Here is a 25,993-nt window from a genome sequence, read left to right as displayed (position 1 = left end):
CTATGCTGTCACACTTTACCTTGAAGTGCTTCACTGTCCCATACGGGGTGTTGTCAAAAAGCAAAACTTTCTCCAAGTAGAAAAAGGAGAGATTTCAACACTTCCTTGTGAAAGCCCTACCACAGCTTTGGGAACTGTGCATGTGGCTTTTAACTGTGATGAAGAGACAAAGAAAGAACTGTAACTTCTTTGAACTATTTTTCAGATAACTCTCAAAATCTAGCAGGAGATTCAAAATGCAGGAGGCAGTCTTCTCTCTTGCAGTTCCTTGCTTGCTCACTTTTGTTCAGTCACTGCAGATTCTTTGAAGTTAGAAGCATCTCCAGTAAAAGGACTTAAATTTTGTCTCTTCATGTTGTGAAATATTAAGTTTTTTGCTTGATTTGACTTCTGGGTAATTCAGGCTTCAGTAGGATACCTGCACTTAAATATCACTTTGCATTAACCATTTCAAGAAGATTGATTGTTATTTTTCCTTTGCAAAACTAATTTTGGTAAATTTGACTGTGGCATTTTCAGTTGATTATGGTTGGAACAGCAGAGATTGAGCGAAGTTTTACAAATTCTCAAAGGGAATTAATTTTGTGATTTTAGAAAACCTTATGTTTAAATTCGAGTCATTATTTAAATTAATCTACACTGAATGTTAGTTCTAGATATTTGTGGGTACTGAATGTAGATTAAGCTATTTTTGTAGTTTTTAATAGAAATCAAAGAGCACCAAAGCTCCTTCAGCAAACAGAAAGCAGGTAACTGGTTTGTACAGACAAGGTCATTGCTGACTACTTGTTGGGAAAATGACAGTATAGACTTGTATTTAAAGAGCTTTTCAGCTGTATTGACTGATTTAGGAGACTTTTGTCAGCTAAGTTTCTGCTTTGTCAGTCCTCTTCTGAAATGATTCTTGGTAGTTGTGGGTACAATTTTAGCTGGAGCTTCTTCTGGGCTTCTTGTAATAGCCTTTTCTTGGAGTAATCTCTGCTTTCTACTGGATGTTTTTTACTGCATTGATTGTTAGGATTATTAGATTCCTGTAAGATTATGGACATTTTCCAGAGCTGCATAAGATATTAGAATGAAATTTCTTTCTCCCCTAGTCCCCCATCCCCAGCTTTTGAATTTAGCAGATTTTAATGCCAGGACAGCAGGATCCTAGTAAATAAATGTAAATGCCACTCTCAGCCAAGTAATCAAATTTTGTAAGTCCTAGAAAGTACTTGAAGTCAAGACTACAGTTGCAAGCCTTTTGCTGTGTTTTTATGTTAAGCTGGTGAAATGGACTGTTTAGCCACAGCTTATACCAACAAAAATAGTTTGTATAGTATAGTTTATTCTAGCCTTTGTTTTTTTCTCTTCCTTCCTTCCCCCACAAGCAGAGTCAGCTATAGAGGCAAAAGCTAGTTTTGTATTATATTGTAACTCTCTTTATAACTTCTATATGAATTATGTTCCTGACTGCAGCTGTTCCAGGAGAAGGTGATGGTTAAAGATGGTTAAGTGTCTTTTTCCAGATAGATGCAGAAATGTCAGTTATCACAGATCTGTTAGGAAATAAGGGCTAAATAGTAGATAAACAGATCAAAGCTCTTGTCAGAATTACTGCAGATTTTATTTACTCATTGTGCCCCTTTGCATTCTACTGTTTCTCAAACTTTTTCCCCAGAGGAGGGGCATGTTATAGGAGATATCTCATTATAGCAAACAGAGCCCTAATAATGTAAATAGAAAGTGAAGAAAAGTAAATTTAGGCTTGACGTAAGATCCAACTCTAATGACAAGAGGAGTGGTTAGGCAAGTTTTGTGTGGTAATTGGCATTTGAACTCAGATTAATTGTCTTTATTTAAACCTTGTATTGTGAATGGCTATGAGCTTGATGCAAGTAGGATAAAATATTTTCTGCTATCTTCATGGATGTGAAAGTAATTCTCTTAGTTGTTCTTTATGAACCTGAATTTTGAAATGTAACTGTAATTGTTGTTTACTTGGAAAGCTGTATTGTGGAAGCTTTTGTAGCTGTTCTCTAGCTAGCCAGAAAGATTAAAAATTTTAACTAGTCTAGTGTGATTATCTGTAACAATTATTTTACAGCCTGTATATATAGCCTTTTGAATTTTTCCTCAAACAAATGCTTTTTGAGAATCTCTTTGTGTGTCTCTAGCTTAGATACACTTGAGGGGGGGTTCTGTCTCTGAGCAGTATCCCCACATACATGACTTTGTCATTGCATACAGACTGGAGAACTTCTGGTGCCTACTTTGGCCTTTTTGTGTGTTGCATGGAAAGAAGTATCATTGGCATGCTGCTTTTTTATTTTGTTGCTGAGCGAGGTAGTCACTGCTAGCACTGAACCAGCCTTGGTTCACATTTACCCCAGTTAGTGATAAATGCTTGTGCTTTTAAGCACTTTCAGTCTATCTGTGTTTCTGTAGTATCACTGGGGGTACACTTGAGATATCACCTATCTCCACCATTACAGTGTTCTTCCACTTCCTGTTCTCTGCCTTTATCAGAACAGGCGGCTGCTTATTGGTGATCAGAAGCTTAACCATTTTGTAGCAGTCCTTGTACCTGCTCTGGGCCCCTTTTCACTCTTTGAATGGCAAGACCTCAAGGTGAACACCCTGTAACTACATTTCTTCCCTGCTCTGAGTCCCTTTTGATGCTGACTTTATTACCTGGTGAGGGAGAGTGGTTTTCATTCTCACTTTCTCTCCTGATAATGAGAATTAAGACAGGAAAATCAGAGCCAAAGCATTTTGTGATTTTGAAATCTTTGCCTTTCCCTGAGGAGTCTTAGAGAACTACCTCTCCTGGATCTGCTGGTATAGAATTTCAGGTGCTCAGTTATTCCAGATGTCAACACCCTTGAAATGAATAGTAGGTGTTAAGAGTTTGATTTTTTTGTGCTGGAGTGAGACGAATCTTCCTTGACAGCAGAAAGACCTTTGAGAGGTGAGTGTTGGTTAAGTACGGTAGGTTGGATCACTTTAAACAGTGAGAGTTTCAATGCTATTGATAGTTTGGGCTAAAATCTGGTGTCTTGATGCAGATTGCATTGCCTTCATCCAGATGTTTGCATGCCACTCTCTCCCATTGGGTGGAGCTTTGAAGGCCAGTGGGTTTGAAATCCTGAAAAGGGGAGTTAATTCTTCAAGGCCCTTTGAAGTTTGTAACACAGGGCTGCAGTGGCCAGCCCTTTGGTCCTTCAGCAGTTTGCTTATTGATGAACTCTTTGTGAAACTTCTGTCACCTTTCCTTCAGCTGGACGATATCCAAATTATGATGGCCCATCTCTATTCCCTTCTCTTTCCCTCTGTGCCAGATGTAGATATAGAGCAAACCCAGATTTATACCCAAAGAGGTTTGTGAGCTCCCTGTGAATCAAAGAATGCTTAGATTCAAGAGTACTTCCATTTAAGTTTTCTCCAAAGAGCACATTCAATGAGTACAAGAGTACATGCCCTCCAGATAGACAGTGTAAGGTAAGACTTCCCATTTTATGTCAACAGAGTGAATTGATTGGTCTGAAGTAATGTGTTTCCATGTGTTTCCCCTACTAGTGAGTAGCGGATTGTATGACAGCCTGCTGTGTTACCACAGTGATCTATAGTTGCCTGGGCTCAATCATTTGATGCAAAGATTCTGTCTGCACTTGAATCACAAAACATGAAATCTATGTTGAGAACAGTTACTGCTAATGTTTAGCTAATTGCAGTGTTCAGAAGATGCAAGAATTGCTACAGTGGTGGTGTGAGATCATTTTGCATGGGGGCAGAGTCAATGATACAGTTCCTACTTGCAGTGAGAGAAGTGTTAGACTGGGATTGACTCTCCCCAGCCAACTTGCGCAGGTTTACTGAGATGTTTGGTTTAGTGCTGATCTTAGTGTTTGATAATGTAAAGCCTGCATAGACCTTCTTCCCCATTTTGGCTCTTCGTACATGTGGGGTGTATTTTGTAGCTTTACATTTATGTTCTGTAGCATATACAGTAAGACTCCACTACTGTTTGAAAATAACACTTTTGCTTCTCTAGACACATGCATATTACTCTAAAACCTGGCTAAAGAAATTTTTTTTCTGTAATACAACTTATGTGCGAAATGAGCATATGTTTTGAATAAAAATAGTGCATAAAGGCTACAGTTTAATGTGATAATTAGGAAATGATCCCAAGGTTAGAGGCTTGGAGACTTGTCTTCTGTTGCTTTATATTGCCCAGCAAGACTTTTTTGAAAGGTCTGTCTTTACTCTCAGTCTTTGTAATTTAGGCAGGTGGCTTTGAGACAGTTACAGGCTGACTGGGACTCAGAATCAAAAAAGCCTGTGTATGAACAAATTGAGGGAAGGAATCTTAAGCAGTATGTGAGGATAGGTATCTCTTTCAGAGTTAATTTTGTTGATGGATACATTAGTCTAGATATGAATAACCCTTTCTGTAAAGCTGTATGCTAGTTGTTATGTCTTCATTAGAAGTAGATCCAGTTCTGTGGAGGTGCTGTACTCAAATCCATTCTTGTTTTTGTGCAGTTTCAGTGACTTTCAGAGTCTCTTCCAAATGTTATATAGTCTGATATCTCCAACTAGGAAGTGAAAAATTTCTTTGTATAGTTAGTTCTGTTAAAGATCTGTGAGCAAAACTGAAATGAGAGCATTTAATCTGCATTAATCAGCTTTCATGAAGGCAAAATAAGTTACGATTTTTAAATGGGTCAACTAGCCTTAAAATAATAAACACAACTTTGTCCTAGGAAAAGTGAGGAAATAGTGAGGTCCAGTTTTAAAATACTCCAACACTCAATCTCAGATATGTTGATTGGTTTCACTAAAAAGATTTATAAAAAGCTTTCATTTATAACCATTTTCTTTCTGTGCTTCATTCCCCATTCAGGGAACTTAAGGTAACTGACTTTGAAGACACTAGCAGAAAATGCAGCAGAGCTTTTCGTGACATGCAACTTTTTCCTCTCTTCTGCTCACTTAGTTTAACAGCATGTGTATATTTGATATGATTGCTCAGTGGATCTTTTTAAATTAAACTACCAGCATCTATGTTGTTTGAAAATTACATGTGTATTTGAGAGAAGACTGCTGGAATTTTGATATTTCTACCCTAAGACAAAACTGATGGAATACTTTTGTAGCTGTGAATTCCTTACCTCTGTGCTTTGCCTGTCTTGTCTGATGGTCTAGAAGACAAGCAGAAATGACAGCTGTACAGTAAGTTCTTGTTTTATTTTGCAGGTCTGTTTTAATGTGGAAGTGGATCTCACAGCTTAATGTAAATCTAACAAAGGTGAGTGGAAGTTTTGGGGTTTGATTTTTTTGGTTGGTTGGTTTCTGGCTTTTTTTTCCCCAAATTCCTTGAATGCTTTAGCCTGTACTGCTAAACACTCAGAAAAATTGGTGAGTGAAAATTGTGTTGAAACTTGTATCTTGATTACTGTAATTTATGGATGTAATGTTATTTCTATGATACCAAAATAGGAACACACCCCCCCCAAATATTTAAAATTATGATGATAATTATGCTTTTCTTCCATAAACTATTATAGTCAAAAAGCTATCAAGGCATTCTGCTAGCTGTTGAGAGCCAAAATTGTGAATACTTAGATGAATTTCATCCTTTGCATATTGTCCACCCGGTTTCAAAGTACTGAAAGAGTACTTTGCATTGTCAAAGCAGTGTGTTAGTTACACTTATTATATTAATAAATAACTGTGTGGGAAATTTGACCGGATACCAGCATAGAATTTCAAATTTTTAATAATGAAATTCTGTTTGTTTGGGGTTCGGGTTTTTTTCCTTTCTTGTCCTCGGGAACCCTTTTGGCAGCTATCTGAAAAACAAAGTATATGAAGATTTACTGCTGGTACTCATGAGCTTAAGTGTCCCATTTGCAATTGCAAAGTGTTTGTCTAGGAAAAATTTTCTGTAACTGGCATTTCTCCCCACCCCCATTATTCTGAGAAAAAGAATTTGGGTAAGACCAGATTTTGTTTCCTTTCATGTTACTTGATATTCCACTTCAGGAATACTTTGAACTATAAAATTAATCTCTTCTCCATTAAGTTATGTGAAATATTTAACAAAGAGCAATTTGCTTTAACCTGTTTGAGCTTGAGTCTTTCAAGATTATCTTTAGGTAAGGCCCACAGTTTGTTAAATTCTCTGCTGTGGAGACAAGGCATGATGGACTCATGTGCACAGAATTCCGTAACAGACAAAAGCTGGCTTCTCAATTTTCCTGCTTGCTGTTTGACTAATATGACATCTTAGAATACAGCTGCTTGTGGTGACTTGATATTTTGAAGAGGTGAAAGGGAAATCCTGTTTACTCTAATGAGCTTGTTCTTCATTTCTAATCTCTGATTAATATGTAGACTTAATGTAGCTTTAAAAATGTAGTATGTGCATTTTAAAATAGACATGACCTGCTTTGTTTGTATCTTCTGCTCTTAAGACTTTTTTTAAAGCTACTGCTGTCAACATTAAAATACTGATTATAGCAGAATACTTTGTGGGAAATTTAAAATAATTCTTCTGTTCAGTGTTGTTCCTTTGTATAATGTATAACTGATTCAGGACTTTGATTATGAATTGTCTTCTGATCTATGAACAATTAAAAGTAAGCTATACTGCTGTAATATGCATATACTTATGCGTAGAGGATGTTTACTGCCTTAGCCTGAGTTTGCAGATTTGTGGAATGTGCTGCTTTGAGAAAAGGAATAAATATAACTCTGCAAAAGGAAATACTTTTCTTTATCTTTGGATGAGTATAAAACAAGAATTGTGGCTAGGGAGGGGACTTGAATTCACAGTAAGATTTAGATTGTTCCCTGTGCCTTCTAATGCTTTCAGTATTTAATGCTTACAGTTTATGTTCTGTCTCGTCTTAATTTATGTGTTACCTCATTACTGATTTAAATACAGAAAATTAGTTGAGAAGTCTAATATATAAATGAGTGTGTTCTTTAAGCATGAAATCTTCTGAATGAAACTCCAAAGACCTTTCATCTTAATGGTGGTTAGCTGTGTATAATAGAAAAAAGCTGGTCTCTCAGGAGAAAGCCTGTACTCTTGCATACATAACAAGAGGATATAAAAATGTGTAAAAGAATACATGGAAACAGTGTAATGACGTTTGATCAGTATTGTTATTGCTTGGAGGAGATCTTGAAGTTCTGACAGTTCTGTAAAAATGACAACTGAATAGTCAGTAAATCAATTAAAATATTATGCATTATCAGGGAACAAAACAAAACCAAGAACAAAACAAAAACCAGATCTGTTTATTCAAATTTGTGGTGTAGCATAGATGTATTGCATTGCAATGTGTATTGCTTCTTGAGTACTAGTTTAGCCCTGTGACTGAAAAATGACATAGCAGAGCTGAAGAAGGTTCAGAGAAGGGCAGCAGGGGTGACTTGAAAGAATTAATTTTAGAGAACAACCTGCATTTCCCAACTGCCTCTGTCTTCTGTCTCCACTCATCAGTGTAGTGGCTGCAGCATCTTGTAGACTTCTAAACAATGAACTGAACTCCCACAACTCACTGCAGATTTGTCCTTTTGTGTAAGCTTGTCATTTAAAGCAATAGCTGAAAGTGTGATTTAATGATTTGCTCAAACATTTTTCTTGTACTCTTGACCAGAGTGCATTTCCTGATGACTCTTGATAGTGTGCTTTTCGTGTCAGTTTTCTTTGAGTAAAGGATTTGGGGTTTTGTTCTTCTAATTTCAAATCATTCACTTTCCTAATGCAAATATAAAAGGTATGATATCCTGATGTTTGGAAATTAAAAAAAAAAATAAAATCTATTGCCAGTTAAAACCACACAGGTGTAAGATACTATTTACAGTGAATATGCTTCATTGGTATAACCATAGTCTTTGGTTTTAGATTTTCTGACTTCCAGACTACATCTTCTGAGCTCCATAGGAGGACCTATCTTGTTTTAAATATAGGGAAGAGTTAGGAACAAATAATCTTGGTCTCAAGGTGTTAACAGTATAGTGTGCCACACTTCCATGTAACAGGAAAGGTTACAGAAGGTAGATGTTTGTGTTGAGTTTCCCTGTAACAGTGTGTAGAGTGAGGTCAGATTTTAAGCATTTGAGATACCAGGCAAAACCAGACTTGCTTCCAGAAACTATCTTGAATGTATTGAATATTGCTTTACCTAAAAGTAGAGCATGTAGTAAATAAATAATAGCACCACAGATGTTGAAGAAGGATAGGTTATATACAGAATTCTGCACGGGATAAATTTGAGTGTGTGGGATTTGTGTTTCTTTGGCTCAGACAGGAATCTCATACAATTTTCATCTTGTTCATATTATCCTGGTGGCATGAAGTTGAGTTTTCTGCCATTAAACCACTTACGGTGATGACTTTTCTTTTAACAAAAAAAACCCACCAACCAAACAAAACCCAATTATTGGGGGAGTGACCTTATCTTTTCTTGTCACTTGGAATTATGAGTTTTCTCTGTTCATCTGGTTGTGTGCAGTGTCACATAGCTTTGGGTCTTTTAAAAACTCTTACTTCATATGTTCATCAGTAAGGATAATAACTTTCTCGAAGTTGACAGAATTTTTTTGTTCTTAATCTAAAAAGGTACAAATTTTTTTTTGGCCTTACCCGGCACTGTTACTTACAATCTTAATAGCTTTTTAACCCTTGGTCACTGAAAGAATATAGAGGATGATGAGAGCTGGTTTGCTGCTAAGGGTGAGTGAATATTACTAATGTAATTCATTACACCAAGGTTCTAAATTAAATGAGTAAAAGCAAAGTGTTCATTTCAAGTATTCTTTTTATAACTGGGAAAGATAGCATGCTTTAGGAGTCAAGAAATCTCTCTACATTAGCAGGAGAGACAATCTTAACATTTGTGATGCTATTAAAATATGTACAGCCAATAGTTATCAGCCAAAAAAAAAGCGTGAGAAATTGCTAGATGTGTTTCAGGTCATGCTGGATAAAAAGGATTACAACTTTAATATGATAGGAAATAAGGACAGAATTTTTCCAAAGTTGAAAGGTGTGTCATGCTCAAAGATCTAGCTCAGTAAAATTGGATTAAACAGTTCATAATGTCATCTTTAAGAAAGTTGTACTGTACATCCGTTATGCAACATCATGTTGTCATGCAAGTTTTCATCTGATCTGTAGGACTGACACTTCAGGACTAGTTCATGCAGGTAGCTAACAATATAGTTTCATGAATTTGAGAAATATTCCTGTAAAAATAGTCAAATATACTCAACCTGTAAAAATCCTTCCCAGTCTGGTTGTGATCTTTATGTACCAACAAAAGTACATTGAATAACATATCCAAATAACAAGCTGGATAATTATACCTTCAGTTACTGAATTCACCTTTCTCTGAAATTTGGGATTATGGTAAAAATAAGACTTCGGTGGCCATGTATTTGTAATCATTGGGGATTTGTGTAGAGTAATGGAAAACAGCTAATTATTAGAGTCAGTTCGTTGATATCTATTGGATTTGTATTGGAAGAAAGTGTTCTTTACTCAACTGCTCGCAAAAGGTGTCTGAACAAAAAGACTAAAATGCAGGAAAAACCTTTCTTTTAAATTGGAAGTCAGTTTTAGATTTGGATATGAAAAATCTGTAGGTTCTGTTTGATTAATTTTTAAATGTCTTTGTGTTAGTACACCATCACTCATATTTGGCTGGGGGAATGTTTTCAGTTGTGTGTTCTACACGTGGGGAATAATTAGATTTGCGTACAGAATTTCACCACCACTTGGTGGCAGTACCTGGCTTCAAAAGGACTTGTTTCTGAGCAGATAACGTGACTGATTCTGTAAAACTATAGGTTAAGGGGGAATAGATATATTTTAAGAATTTTAAAAGTTAGTGATATGTTTTAGCAATGAAAATACTTTTTATTTAACCTACTGGAAGGATTTGCATTTCTGAGTCTCTATGGAAAATCTAGCTATCATGTCTAATATGTAATTTAAGATTATTTCTTGTGTTAATAGTATTCTCAGAAGATGTATTTAATGTTCCCCAGTTGAATTATTTTAGCATTTACTTTGAGCGTTTTACTTCGATTGAGTCGTGTACTTCAAGTAATTTTAGAACATAAAATTTGCTTCATGGTAGTGTTATTCATAATGTTGTCTTTTGCAGTTAAATAGAAGACTGCCAAAGCTGCTTTTTTGCCTTCTGAGATGTTCTCTGCATTTTCACTTTTTTATTTATTGATATAAATTTTAGGAAAAGATTCCCTAGCAGACTTTTCTGTGAACAAAGGTAGTAAAAGTTTGTGCCCTTACTCACAGTTGTGCCTCTCAGCTGTGGGTCCCAGCCATTTAAACTGGATCATGAAATTGTTGATAAAGTTTGAAAGGAGGAATGTGGGGGAGTGAAGGAAGGCAGGAGTTATTTAAATTGGCTTTGCTGCAAAGAAAAGTATAATTCCAATGTATAGCACAGTAATTTGACAGCATATGGCTCCATGTTGAGACTACTTCCTCTTCTCTGCAAGCCAAAATCTTCTGCAGTGACAGCAGGTCTTTCATTTTAGTATTATCCCCCATGTAAGGACTGTAGTGGTGAGACTAGAGCCTGGAAGAATGCAGGTACTTTTCCTAAACATGTGCTCTTTGTGAAATGTCTTACTCACTGTGAGTGGAGTTATAACAGAGCATTGCTGATGGGAGTGGGTTCTATGAGGAGGAAATATTTTTTTCCTGAGAATCCAGCATGCTTAGGCCTCCCTGAAGTGTGACATATCAAGAAGGCATCTAAGTAAATTGTGACATGGAAGAGGGACTCGTCCTGTGGAAAGTCCTGAATTGTAGAAATACTAATAGAAAATGAGGTGGGACTCGGGAAATGCATGTTTATAAATTTGAGTGTGATAATATTATTTTATTTAGTGAGAGAACTCTGGAAAACAGGAACACTGGAAGAGAGATGGAAGGGAGAGGAGCATCAAATTATAGTTTTGCTATGAATATGTTCTATATAACTTGGGATAGAGAGAATGTGCTTGTGCTATATACCTAATTATTTTTGTGTAATTATCTTAAGCTGCCAGAATTATAAATCTGGAGTTAGTGGTTGGAAATTTCTTTTTTAAAATTAAAATACTCTTTTGCCGATATTGCTGATATTTTGAAATGAAAGAAAAAAAATGAATAGTCTGAGCATATGGAGCACTCTAAAGAGGAGTAAAGTAAGCGATGCTTGTGTCACAAAGTGTACTCTTAAACAGAATCACAGAATAGTTGAGGTTGGAAGAGATCTGTCTGGAGATCTTGTCCAATCCTCTGCCTTAAGCAGGGTCACATAGAGCAGCTTGTCCAGGACCATGTCTGGACAGCTTTTGAATGTCTCCAAGGATGAAGAGTCCCTAACCTCTCTGAGCAACCTGTGCCAGTCACTCTCAAAGTAAAAAAAGTTTTCCGTCTTTTCAGATGGAAACTCACATATTTTAGTTAGTACCACTGCTTCTTGTCCTATCACTGAACACCACTGGAAAGAGTCTGACTCCATCTTTTTCTACCTTCCCTACATAGAAACGTACACGTTGATGAGATCCTACTGAGCCTTCTCTTCTTTTCTCCAGTCTGAACAGTCCTACCTGTATCACCTTTCCTTAGATTTCCTCAGGTTGAGGAAAGGTTGACAGAGTTAAGAGAGATGCTCCAGTCTCTTTAATGGTCTTAGTGGCCCTTTTGCTGGACTCTTTCCAATAGCTTTGTATTTCTTCTGGACTGGGCAGCCCAGAAATGGACACACTAATCCAGATGTAGCCATACCAGTGCTGAGTAGGTGGAAGAATCACCTCCCTCAGTGTGCTGGCAACACTCTTAATGCAGACCGGGATAATGTTGCTGCCTTTGCTACAAGGGCACATTGCTGGCTCATGTTCAGCTTGCTCTCCAACAGGACCCCCAGGTACTTCTCTCCAAATACTTTGCTTTGTTGAACTTCATGAGGTTTATGTGAGTCCATTTCTTCAGCCTGTTGAGCCCCATCTGAATGGCAGCACAACCTGCTGGTATATCAGCCACTCCCCTCAGTCTTGTATCATCAGCAAACTTGCTGAGGGTACCTTGTGCCCCATCATCCAGGTCACTAACGAAGCAGTTGAACACTGTTGGACCCAGTATTAACCCCAAGATACAGTGCTAGTTACTGACCACCAATTACACTTTATACCACTGAAAACAACCGTTAATTTTTTGGCAGCCTGATAAAAATACTGTTTGACAACAAGGATGGGAGCAGGGCTTTTGTTTATAGACTGTACTGAGGAAAAACTTCCTTGTTTTGTAATGTTGGTAGTCAATAAACTATTCATTGTATTGTGTGTAGATAAAAGCAATTTTTGATACCGTACTTGAGGCTTAAGAATACATGGTGACGAAAGAGAAGAAAGATGAGAGTATGTGAGATTGACATAAAGGAAAATAATTTATCTGTGCATGTAAAAGTACTTAAGGGAACAGTTTTGGAGAGAAATATTGTGTATTACCACAGAGCATTAAGTCTCTATTTTTCAAACTTCAGTGTCTCTTACTGGAATGCTGCTAGTCATTACCATGTATGTCTGAATTCAGAAAAATTCAATATTTGATTGTAGTTCTCATCTTTAGTAGAAACTAATGGTAGTGCAATTCAAACTAAATCTAGTTTTTAGTACTACTAAAAATCCAAACTATACAGAGAGCTGCAGGAATGTGGAGACTTAAGTACTTGGCTGACTATGAACAGGGTTGTGGAGTGCTGGGGGGAATTGTGGAAGCCTGTGGAGTTCCTAGACGTGTGACTGTCCTTAAGTTACCAGATTCAGTCTTGCTTTTTGTACTGGCTAGGCATCTTTTAGAAATACTTAATTCACTTTGAAAAGTCTCTACCAGTGAAACCATCTTAAACTGCTGCATTAGCACTTACAACTAGAAGAGTATTTTAAGTTATACATCTGATTCTTGTGACACTTAAATGGTATTGTCATTTATTTTATTGATTTCAGTATTGAATTTTAGCATGATGCACCCCATTGTGACAAACTGGTGTATTTTCTCAAGCAAATCAATATTAGAGGAATAAGATTAAGAATGGTCAGTGGCAGCAATGATATTCTCTTCTATTATTTCTGCATTGCAAGACAGTCAGTTGTGTACTGTTTCCTTTCACATCTGAGATGTTAAAATATCACTCGAACATTTTAGACTAGCAATCAATTTTGTGAATTTTTGACATTTTTAAGGAAACATGGGGTTTTTTTCCTCACTGCGTGACACACAGTTTTGAAGAAATTGCTTCGTTAGAAACAGTTTCAGGTAAATAAACTTTCTGAAAAGTGTGCTTCAGGTTTGATGTTCCCAAGTATAATGTTACTGAAAAGATGGCTGCTTTTGTGTGATGACTCCTCTATAATTCAGAGTTTATCTTTGGTGAACTTTTTTCACAGACATAAGACAACTCAGTGAAATCTTTCAACGTGTGAGTGGCAATGACTTTGTATTTCTGTATTTAGGCATAATACAAATTCTTATTGTTGTATCAGTAATTTTTCTGGCTGCTTTAAAAAATAATTTTTAATAAGGGACTCTGATTAGCTATGGGAGTTTTCCAATGTTTGTGTTCTCCTGTGAACAGCTATGGGTCTGAATTGAAGATAACTAGCTTTCAGTAGAACTCCTCAGACTGAAGTTATATTAATAACCATACACTTGTATGTAAAGTAGGTGTAGGAGGGGAGTATTCGTGGTGGTGTACATATTAAACAAGCTGTCTCTTCTCTACAGAAGTTTAAAAAAAAAATCCAGAAATGTTCAGGTGGATGTGTAGGTTTCAGAGCTAAGTAAGCAGTCTACAAATAGTCAGTGTCTGCTGTGCAGAAGGGAATGTATTTTCAACAACTTAATTTGCAAACACAGATAGAAGCTGGAGGAAGACAAGGTGAGTCACAGACTCATCCTCTGGTTGTCAGTCTTTGTGGTTCTGTCTCCATCTGAAGAGTGGGTCTGGATAGCTTTTTAAGAAGAGATAAAAGTGGAAAACAAGTAATAGGTATTCTTCTAATGTTCAAAGTATCTTAATGTTATTAACTTTGTGTATTCATATTGCTAGATAGCACCCAAAACTCGGGAGGTGTGAACTGTGTGCGTTACTGTATGGAAGAGGCAAAAATATTCTGCAGTTGTCCTCTAAATAACTTGATTTTTTTTTTTCTCAAGATGTGGCTGGTTTATACTAATACACTACTAGTTCCTCTATTACTCTGTACAAACCTTCATTTTCCAAAGGTTCTTAAACATTTCACTTTTGATGGAAGCTCTGTGCTTGATGTTTGCCGTGATTAAGTTGTTAAAGGAATAGACTGCGTAATGGGGCAAAATGGAAGGAGACACCTCTTTACTCCTGTGCCATGATGTACTTAAGCTCTCTCTGGTCTGCTGTTGCCTAAAAATCTGTGACTTTGGTTCCATCCACCCATCATCTGTCATTTGAGAAAGTTTCATTACAGGAATGCTTGTGGATAAAGTGGTAGGGTTTGTTAGTTTATTTACATAACAAAGTCTTGAAGAAAAATCTTAATGGGAACAGTGCAAACCTGATACACCTTTCCTATCTCTTGAATATTTGAATAATCCCTTGAATGTCCTGGTTATGCACATATCTGCTTAAAGAACTTGATTTAAGAGGAGTTACTTAGCACAGGACAAGCATATTTTTGCCTTCCTTACAGCACTGCTGAAAGACTGTATTTCTTCAGTTACTTTAACTAGGCTGATTAAATTCAATCCATTTAGGAGATGGCTTCTAAGTTTTTGTGCCATTTAGTAGTCACTCTGTGCTTTTAGCTTATTGGCTTATATTTATGAATTTGAGAAACTTGATATTAGAACACATAAAAGCACTTTATGCTTTTCACAAACTCAACCAAATTCTTCCATCTTAATTTTTCAGCTCCAGTGTGCTTTCAAATCTATTGTAAGTCCTTGTAAAATAATGTAGGTGTTGTAACAGAAACTGACAAATATCTAACTACAGCTGCTAGTAGGCAGAAGTGTAGTAAACTTAGCACCAGAGTGTAAGCTTTAATGAACTAGCATTGCATGAAGGCAATACTCTTAATTTGGTGTGTGACCCTATTACATAGCAAGGGTTGTCATTATGAAATAAGAACTTGGAAATGTCGTAAACCTATCAGTAATAAATACAATTAATAATGTACATAGAACGATGCAATTAAGTACGTTCCTATCAAAAAGAATTATTAATGAACAGAAAGTGGACAGCATAGATCTGATGACAGGAAGGTTGCATCTAATCTGAATTACTGAGTGACCTAGGAAGCTTGCTCAGAGGGATTACCGAATAATTATGTTAATATGCAATTATCACCTCGTTTCTTCTGTAGTAACCTCAAGATGTAGTGTGGTAAGGGTGTTATAGCAAGTGCTGATAGTTTGCAAAAATACTGATGTTCAAGATTTTTGAGACAATAAGATTAGCTTAAGGCATTTAAATTATGATCTGTCAGCTTGAAGATAGATCTGACCTTACTCTTTTTTAATACTTAGACTATCTGGCCACAGGCAGTCGTATCTGCAGAACTCATTATTTAAAAACCTGGTATTTTATGAAGAAAAACAAAATTAAAAACGATGTAAATTTAAAAGTACTTAATTAAATAGGGGTGGAACGTGGCTTAGTTGGCTAAATAATTAGTTGGTTTCTACTTTTGAATATGAAAAATTTCTATATAATAAATAGCGTATCATGTAAACCAGGAATAACAGTTAACTGTACTACTGTCAATCTAGGCTTAATGGAAACCATTGAATTAAATTTGGCCAGCCTTTTAGATAAAGTGTGTTTCAAAGGTATGAGCCTGGGATTGTGTAGGCTTTTTTGAGCCTTGCCATTTTTACACTTATATTTCCAAGTATATTGCACTATGTGCTTAAATAAAAATTGCCTCAAGTGTATAGTACTTGCCCTGATAGAGGATATAACAAGCACTGTTTGCAGCAAATTTAAAGTTTAATCTCAATGTTTAATTTTTCAATACACTAAGTAAGGATTAATTACTGTATGTTTTGACAGAATTAATAATTTTGTATTTCTGATATGGTATAGAGAAGATAATTTTTAAAATGTGATGCAAACATGCGAAGAATATTGCATAGCCTTGGTTATGTCTTAGTTGTTACAATGATTGCTTTTTATTTATTTTTTTTTCCCCCCAGAGTGTTCAGATTAGGTAGTGTTTCAGTTTGGGTGTTGTACTTTGTGAATGGCACGAGTTAGATGATAACATTTCCTCAAAAACGATGGCATTAGGTGGAATGTTTTCTTGCATGTGTCTAGTTACACCTGTCATTGTTACTGTATAAATTTCTACACATAGAGTAGATAATGTAAATGAAGTATTGCATCTTGGCTCAGTGTCATCTCAAGACTCTAAATTACTGTAATTTAAAAAGATACTTTATATGTTTTCCTTAATAGCATGCTGTTAAAACTGCTAAATTTCTTGTTGTTCTGCATGCAAAATAGTGAATTGTACCACCCCGATAGCTGGAAAAAATGTGATAATTAGCAGAAAATTATTAAAATGTAACAGCGTTATTATTGATACAGTAAGCATTTCAGGCTTGATTCAAAGACTGAAATCTGTGGGGACAGCTGTATTACCATAGAAAACTTTTAATCAGATCCATATGGAATAGTTCACAATCTCCATAAATACACAATATGGAAAGGAGTCTCTTACAAGATTGCACAGTGTAATGTTTTAGATATTGCTCATGATAACTCTGACGGGAGTCTCAGTTTAAAGGTGATCGTATGGTGCCCTAGCCACCTTTTAAACTTAAGCTTTAACACTAATATTTAGTGTCAGTATGGTTTTGTATGTAGAGCAACATAGTTTCGTCTTCATCGGGTAAACCTGTGAAAAGTTTTCAGGAGCCATTCTGGTTAATGAGGATTGCAATCTCCAAGCAGGCACAATATTCTCAGTTTGCCTCCCCGCTGTTCAGGGGTACCAGTGAAGTTGCTTTAAATGGGAAGCGTCTGTTCTTCCTCTGAACCCCTCACACCAGAACAGATGGGTGGAACGTGGAACATGAAAGGCTTTACCTCAGAGGTGGTAACAGTGAAGCCACTCATTAACACTGAATTTACCACTTTGTTAGCAACATTGCTTCCTGTTGAGAAGAGCTAATATAGGCTTTCAAATTGACTGAGCATACATTTGTCTACCTCTGCAGTAATAAAACAAAAACACACATCTTTCAGGCAAAACCAGCTTACTAACGTTCTTCTAAACTTTTTGTGAACGTTTTTATACTCTGCTGCCTGATACGATATGAAGCTTACACTATTCAGTTGTAAAATTGTAGGAGCTGTTGTGCATCCTTGGAGGCTTCACTTATTTTAACTGACTTTTGCATTACTGATTCTTAGTGCATGTTTGCACTGCCCATTTCTAACTTGTGTACGTGATGTAGACTCCTGCTGGGTGGTGCATTATCACCATTTTAGGGTGACAGCTTTGAATGTGATCTTATTGGAAGTCTTTATTATGGTGGAAAATTGACCCATCTCAAAACAGCAAAGATGCAAAAATCTAAGAAATGGGAAGATCAGAAACTGGGGTGTCTAGTAGAACATTTGCATAAAGATATGTTATAGGTAAATAATACAGTAAAACACTTCATACACATAAGCATTTGTTATGCATCTGACATGAGCGTTGCTGTATTTCTAAATTGGCTAGTTCAATGACTGAGTAGCAAAGGAAACATTTTTTTAATGGCAAAAATTTTCATTATATTTCTACTCCAAATGTAGTTACTTTTGTCTTCAAAATGGTAAGTAAGTCATATTAGTTTAAGGTTTGTTTTTTACAAACTTAGAGGAGGTTAAAGTATTTGATTTGTCCTTTTGCTGATTTGAAACAAAAGAAGCAAAATAACGGAGTTTCCATGAGGCTGTAGCTAGTGTTGAATTGTGTAGATAGCTATCATAATGTTGAATTGAAAAACTAATAGAAATGCTAGACCCAAATGTGATGTATAAAGATGGAAGTGGTGTCATTTAACCAGGTTGTGTTTTCTCCTTAGGAAAAAAGGATGTCAAGAGTGGTCTTCCTTGATTTCGATGAAGGACCATTGCAGGGAGCCATGGATATTAGTTGTGAGTTATAACTTCTTAATTCAAAGAGTCTAGGTAATGACTCCTTTTAACTGAGCTCTATTCAAAATGTTAATTGGTAACTGAAACTAAGTATGGAATAGATATATAAATATAAAATATATTTTTATTCCTTCCTTTGGCAGGAATCAAATCCCCCAAAAGATCAAAGTGAATAGTACTCTTTAAGGATAAAATACGTGATTTCTGTAAAATATAGATAGATGTTTCCAGCTACTAGATGGGTATTTTGATGCCTTATGTTTACCGTGTTCTGAGGACTCATATAAGAGGTAACTGCCAGGGTAGACTTAAGTTCACACTCCTGCTTATTACACACTGATTTTCATGTGTAGGCAGCTCCTTTGTGCTTACTAAGCATTGGGTAGATGATATGGTGTATGAAAGTCACTTATAGAAAGACACATTTATGTACATAAGGCCTCCCAGAGGGAATTAATATGTAGTAGCTCTCTGTACTAGTAGATACTATTGTCATGCTCTGGATTCAGCATGATGATTTCCTCTGATGTGTAAATCCTAATTAAATGTTTCTTTCTAATTGTGGGGTTTTTCCCACCTTTGTTTATCATTTAAAAAGGCCTTATAACATAAGCAGAATCTAATTTATTTATTTTAAAGCAAGGAGAGCCCTTTTGTAAGAAGGGTACTGAAAGACATGTAACTTCTTCAGTGATTTTGATCCTTTGCTGTGGCTCTATCAGTAATTAGATGTTCAAAATCAGCTTAGTCGTGTTTTTTCCTTTAATACCAAAGTATTATTCTGCAGGCTTTTGTGTAGCATCAGGTCAGTTGTATATAAGTGCTTTGAAAAAGTGCTACCTTGACATACGTAAAGGTTATTTGAGTTTCCTAGGTGGTAAAGGGAAGTATGGGTTTTTAAAAAACAAACAAACAAACAAACAAAAAAAACCACACTAAAATGACTTGGCAGATGTCTGGGTAGCCTTTACTCCTGTCTGGGTAGCCTTTACTCCTAACTTGTTTTACTTCTAGAAAACAACTAAATGTAAACTCTAGTTTTATGTAAATGTACAATTAGAATGTATTTGCACAGTTTTCGACAATCTCATTTCCCCCATGTTGCTTGTGTGGAGCTGTTCAGGCTTTTTTGAACTGGGACACTGAGCAGTGACTAGTTTGCTGTATGGTTATTAATATAGCACAGTAAAAAAGTATAATTTTTTAATTGCTTCATTTATTAATTTTAAACGTGTTGAATATCTTAAATAAAAATACATTTTTAGCAAGTTCAAAACATTTTTAGATTACAGTGTGAAGAAGGGTGATCCTGAAGAAAACTGTAAATTAAAATGGCCATTATTTATTTCTGTGATTGCCTGATTCTTTTCTTCTTTGTTTTTTTAGTATAAATGTACTTATTGGACAGACCAGCAATATGGATGATTTAGAGATAAATGCTGAAGTCACTGGTGCTAAAGAAGAAGAAGAAATCCTATGTGATGATAATTTCATATCTGAGGAAGAGGGTGGCATTCCTAAACCACAAGAGAGTGACACATCATTTCAGAAGAACAATACGTTGACTCTGCCTGAGGAGCTGTCAAGGGACAGATCTGAAAAAGCCTTAAGTGGAGGCCAGACTTCTCTATTTATACACACTGGTGCTCCTACTGTTTCTAGCGAAAACTTTATCTTATCTAGAGGAACTGCTGTTAATGGACCAGTTTCACACTCCACCTCAACTAAGACTTCCATTATGAATAAAGGCAGTGTTTCATTAACCACTGGACAGCCTGTAGGTCATCACACAGATTCCTGCTCAACTTTGACAGTGGTTCATGATCTTCAGCTGCCTGCAAAGAGTGCAACACAGAAATCAAATCAGCACCAAGTTTTATTTTTGTTACCTGATGTAGCACATGCTAAGAACCTGACTCATTCCATTAAAAATCTACCTACCTCTGCTTCAATTGGTTGTGATTCACAGAAATCAGTAGGAAATAGTGTAGATAGCACTTTAGTAGGCCAAGTAGAAGTTTGTGAGGATGATAAAAATTTACTAGTAAAAGATGATTGTGTCGATACATTAACAGGCATTTCCTCAGGTACAGGTGGTTTCAGATCGGGATGTGATCCCAGCTGGGATCCACAAAAAGAGTTTATACAGTTTCTTATGACAAATGAAGAAACAATAGAGAAGTCTCCCATTCACTGTAAAGTAGGCTTAGAAAAAAAGCGAAAAAGGAAAATGGATGTTAGTAAAATAACACGCTATACTGAAGACTGTTTTGGTGATACCAGTTGTATTCCTAGTAAATCAAAACTATTAAACGTTGACTTCTTAGAGCAGAATGAGGAGCTACAAATAGTAGAACCACAAAAATATTCATTGAGTAAAGTAAAGCCTGAATCCACAGATGAAGAGCTGGAAGCTGTTGACGCTATCCAGCAGCTCATTTATAGTCCTACTAGTAACTGTGCAGAAGATACTTCTCCTGTTCACACTAGCACTTTTCTTTCCAATACTTTAAAAAATAAATGTGAACAGAATGATTCTGAATCTCCATCTACTTTCAGTACTGATGAACCATCATTTTATCCCTGTACAAAGTGCAATGTGAATTTTAGGGAGAAGAAACATCTGCATAGGCATATGATGTACCATTTAGATGGGAACAGTCATTTCCGACATCTCAATGTCCCCAGGCCCTATGCATGTAGGGAATGTGGAAGGACATTCCGAGATCGTAATTCACTTCTTAAACATATGATAATTCACCAGGAAAGAAGGCAGAAACTGATGGAAGAAATCCGTGAGCTGAAAGAACTTCAGGATGAGGGTAGGAGTGCACGGTTACAGTGCCCACAGTGTGTATTTGGTACCAATTGTCCCAAAACATTTGTGCAGCATGCAAAGACCCATGAAAAAGATAAAAGATATTATTGCTGTGAGGAATGCAATTTCATGGCTGTGACAGAAAATGAACTGGAATGCCATCGAGGGATTGCTCATGGAGCAGTAGTCAAATGTTCAATTATCGGTAGTGACATGTCCCAGAGGAAAACACAGAAAAAGGCATCCTTGAAAGACCCATATTTAGGATCCTCAAAAAAGTCATCGACGTATATGTGTAAGATGTGTCCATTTACTACTTCAGCTAGAAGCATTTTAAAAAAACACATGGAATATTTGCACCCAGCATCATGCATTGATCCCTTTGGTAGCCATCTTAGACTAGAAAAAAGAAAAGGCAGCATAATAGAAGAATCTTTAGATTTTGGTAGCAGGACAAAACAGTTGATCAAACAATCTTCTACTTTTCCAAAGAACTCTGTTTTAAAACAGGATGTAAAAAGATCATTTGGCTCTACTTCACAGTCCAGTAACTTCGCAAAACTTCACAAGAGACCCTACAGGATACAGAAGGCTCGGAAAAGCGTTTCACAGTCATCTGTAAGTGTGTGCAATCTAAATTCTACAAACAAGACCTTTTTGATTAGAAATAGCATTGAGCAGAAACCTAAATGTTTTCATCAAGCAGCAAAGCAGAAAGCTAGTGTGAAAACAAGCGGTAATTATTTATATAGACACAAATATGAAAGCTACAGGATGATTAAAAAATCTAGTGACTCTTACCCTTTGCATTTAAAAAAGGAAGAGTCCAACTCTGTCAGTTCTTTACATTTATTTTCTTCATCAAGTAGTCCCCGTAATAATTGTTTTGTCATGGATTCAAATAATCTTGATTGCAAAAGGGCAAAAGGCTGTAAAGATCGTAGGCATGTAGCTGTAAAAAGAGTGGTTAAAGAATCCAAGAGGGAAGGCTCTGTTACAGATGATTTGGATTGCTATCCAGATTTTCTGCATAAAATGACTGTTGTTGTTTTACAGAAACTTAACTCTGCTGAAAAAAAAGACAGCTATGAAACGGAGGATGAAAGTTCATGGGACAATGTTGAACTATGTGATTACACTACACAGTCTGTGGAGGATGAAACTTACAGTGATATTAATCAGGAGCATGTAAACCTATTCCCCATATTCAAAGGTAAAATGGAAGATCATGAAGCTGGTGATAAATCTTCGCTTAGTTATGAGCAGAATGATGGCTTTTATTTCGAGTATTATGAAGATGCTGAGGGTAGTAACTTCCTGCATGATTTGCATGATCCTCAGAATTTAGAAAATGTGGGATCAGCATTGCCAAAGCATAATTCAGTTTTCCATTGGACTGATTTGTCGCTTGAAAAGAAGTCCTGTCCGTACTGTCCAGCAACCTTTGAAACAGGTGTTGGATTGTCCAATCATGTCAGAGGACATCTTCACAGAGCTGGACTAAGCTATGAAGCCCGTCATGTTGTTTCACCAGAACAGATAGCTACAAGTGACAAAATGCAGCATTTTAAAAGAACTGGAACAGGAACTCCTGTTAAACGTGTTAGAAAAGGTAAGTTGGTTTTTTGGGGGGTTTGGGGTTTTGTTTTTTTTTTTAATTTGGGTATAAAGTAAAGGGTACAAAGGTATTTACTGAGTACTAAGCAAGACTTGCTTTATCTTGTTATAAAGTCTCTCTTGTGATTTGCTATTGTAATGTTTAACTATATAATTGTCAAAAACCATGATAATTATTTTCTTTGTAGCAATTGAGAAATCTGAGACTTCCTCTGAGCATACATGTCAGCTCTGTGGAGGCTGGTTCGATACTAAAATTGGATTGTCTAATCATGTGCGAGGACACCTGAAGAGGCTTGGCAAAACCAAGTGGGATGCACACAAGTCTCCGATCTGTGTTCTGAATGAGATGATGCAAAATGAAGAGAAGTATGAAAAAATCCTAAAGGCTTTGAACAGTCGCCGCATTATTCCCAGACCGTTTGTTGCTCAGAAATTTGCATCGAATGATGACTTTTTATCTCAGAATGTTATACCTCTTGAAGCATACCATAATGGCCTAAAGACTGAAGATACATCTGTGTCTGCATCGGAGGAAGAAGGGCTGAGTTTCCTAAATGAATGTGATGAAACAAAAGCAGTACTACATGATGAAAAAAAAAATCCGTCACTTACACTGATAGAACTCCTGAAAAATAAGAGGTTAGGAGAAGAAAGGAATCCTGATATTTCTCCTCAAAAGATTCATAATCAAACAGCAAGAAAGAGGTTTGTTCAGAAATGTGTTCTTCCATTAAATGAAGACAGTCCATTGATGTATCAGCCACAAAAAATGGACTTGACTATGCAGTCAGGTAAGAAGATGTTTCTAGCTGTCTTGACAACATTTCCAAAGAATCCTTTAATTCATAGAAAATGTACAAGTGCAGAGTATTTTATTTGGGCTTCTGTTCATTTAATTCTTGTTTCATTTCCAGAGAACACTGACTGCGAGAAGTAGCACAGAAAATTTTTCTGACATGTTTTTCCTAAAGTAAAAAAACCCTCAACAGCACTGAGTGGTTTGTGCATGGAACATAGTTCCTGTTCTGCATATGACTGGGCAAACAAATTCAAAGTGGACACAAAATGAGCCTCAGTAAGGAAGAAGACACATCCTGCAATAGCAAGTTGAAGTGTCCATGCATATTTGGTAGACTAACAGTTCTGAAATGTTTGGGCTTGTAAGCCTGTTTCAGGGCATTAAAAGAACTGGTTTGGGAACGACCATTTAAGTCTTTTGAGGTTTGTGCAAAGCAGCAACTGCTTAAACTAACAGAACTGTTAATACCATTATAGATGCATAATATTCCAAGTTAGTGAATCATTGTCAAGTAATTATGGTGGTTTTAGGCAAACATACTCTTACAACATAGAATAATTCTTGTTTGTTTCAAATTTGCGGCTGCTGTGAGAAACTGGTGCTTGCTTAGGGCCTGTCTGTCCTGAGTGAAGACCTGTGCTGGTTCAAGCTTTGTCGGAATACAGTTGTAGCCAGCAGGTTTCTAATGCACAGCCCCTGACCAATGCGGACAGTGATTGCCCCTCCACTGAGAATTGTGCTAATGAAACAATTCTATAATCAACCTCCTAAATACTCTGTGTACTAACAGAGCAGGTTTTTAGAGTGATGTTTTTAACCTACTTGTCACATAAGAGTTACTTCTAGTCTTGGAGAATTCTTACAACATCCTTTTTAATGTGTATGTAGAGCTTGCATTTACCCGTTTCTTGTTTGGACACCACCTTATAATGCTGCAGGATTCTTTAGACTGAGGATCTTATTTTTATACCCCTGACTTTTTTTGGTTCTCTTGGTTTTCTTGTTATTACCCAGTGCAGCTTAGTAAAACTGGCAGTGCCTAGTACTTTTTCACCTATATTCTTGTCTTCCTTTAAACAAATGAAAACAACAATCCAATGTGTTCAGAAGTTCTTTTAAGGGACTACAAATGTGTGGCAATCAATTTCTTAACAAAGGTGGCTTTCTAAAATGATGTAGCAGAGGTGGAATACAATTACATTTAATGTCTTCTGGACATCTGTGATTGTCCTTTAAGACAGGAGATTGCTTAATAAAGGGAGTGTGTCTTTGACAGGCTTAATGATTTGAAAAACAATGCTAAAGGAATAGCTTGCCAAACCTGACACTGTGTATTGCTTTCTGTTTAATATTTACCGCTGAATACTAGGTAGCACCTCGTTGGTTGTGATGAACAACCAGGTAAAAATAAACATATGCTTGCAGAGTACTAACAGTTATGTATGGGGCCCTATAATTATCTGTGGCTGAGGTAACAGAATTTGACAACTAACGCACTGTGCCAGTTGAGTTATTAAGAAAATATTTAACATTAAGTTGAAATTCTTCTGTTTTTCCTAAAAAGGCAAATATTTCTAATTCTGGTTTTAGCTTTTAAAAAGGTTTTTACCAGCCAGGTGTTCTTCTTCTGTACCTTGCCTGACAAAACAGCATGTCTTCTGTGGGCTGCTGGAGAATAGGATTCTTTCTTTCCTGCAAACAGAGGCTTTCCAGCTGAGTAGTTTTAGCTTTTTCATTTATTCTTCTAATAATCTGTTAGTAGAGAACTTGAAATATTAGTTGACCAAAACAATACATCTTTTGTAAAATGGAGGGAGAAACATGGTGAAGTTGAGCAGGGGATAAGTTATAATGGTTTCTTTCTCTGGTAAGTGAGGAGTTCAGTATTGTTTCACTGTTTTCTTGTGATAAATAGCATGTTGCTTTGTTGATCATTTATTTAGCACAAAGATTTTAGCAAAAAACTTCAAATCATTAACTTTCATTATCGATTGCGCATCTAAAGTAATGAACAGAAAATGCACTGAACAAAATGTTCTGTCTAACAGCTGTTCAGTGGTGTGTTTTACCACCTTTTTCTCTGAGCCTTCAACAGCAGCCTAATTTAGTATTGAGCTCTTCAGTCTTATGGGTAAAACACTTTTAATTATCACTTTGTCAACTAGACTTTTAAAATTCTCTTTATTAGAAATGTTACAAGCTCTGAAATTTCTCAATAGAATTGTGCTATTCAAATTGCAGGATTGTATTTTGGGATTAGACCTTCATAATGTGGAGATCTGTAGGAACTTGATAGTAGGTATTAAAGCAGAGTAGCCTAATGGGCTCAAGTTGCCTCCTTTCTGTTCTTTTTCAAATAACATGGTTTGGCTTAAAGCACTACATGGAAAACTAATAACAGTTAACTTGGATCCTTCTAATATACTAAACAATTGCGTCAATGCAGTGAATATATTTTAAACCATCTTTATTGCAGAAAACTTTTTACAACGCTTTGAGAATTTCATTTTTTGAAGAGAGAACTGGATTATAGTTTTCTTTTGAATG

The 25,993-nt window shown here is 36.3% G+C and overlaps 1 protein-coding gene across 15 annotated transcripts in view; it reads left to right on the top strand.

Moving 5' to 3' along the window:
* Positions 1-25,993, top strand: part of ZNF644 (zinc finger protein 644) — a 78,191-nt gene that overhangs the window by 42,378 nt on the left and 9,820 nt on the right. For 7 of the 15 annotated variants that reach the window (XM_074832461.1, XM_074832454.1, XM_074832452.1 and 4 more), the window contains 4 exons: positions 5,245-5,296; positions 18,137-18,209; positions 19,596-22,639; positions 22,833-23,438. In XM_074832461.1, the coding sequence (XP_074688562.1) occupies positions 19,627-22,639; positions 22,833-23,438 (3,619 nt within the window). In that variant the 5' untranslated portion in view covers positions 5,245-5,296; positions 18,137-18,209; positions 19,596-19,626. Of the gene's footprint in view, position 1; positions 2,954-3,031; positions 3,484-5,244; positions 5,297-18,136; positions 18,243-19,595; positions 22,640-22,832; positions 23,439-23,561; positions 25,988-25,993 lie in introns of those variants that run through there. The other 8 variants (XM_074832465.1, XM_074832467.1, XM_074832463.1 and 5 more) reach the window with 6 other exon arrangements.

The sequence above is a fragment of the Strix aluco genome, chromosome 8 (assembly GCF_031877795.1).
Source record: "Strix aluco isolate bStrAlu1 chromosome 8, bStrAlu1.hap1, whole genome shotgun sequence".
NCBI classification, from domain to species: Eukaryota; Metazoa; Chordata; class Aves; order Strigiformes; family Strigidae; genus Strix; species Strix aluco.
This window is presented reverse-complemented; position numbering and strand designations above follow the sequence as displayed.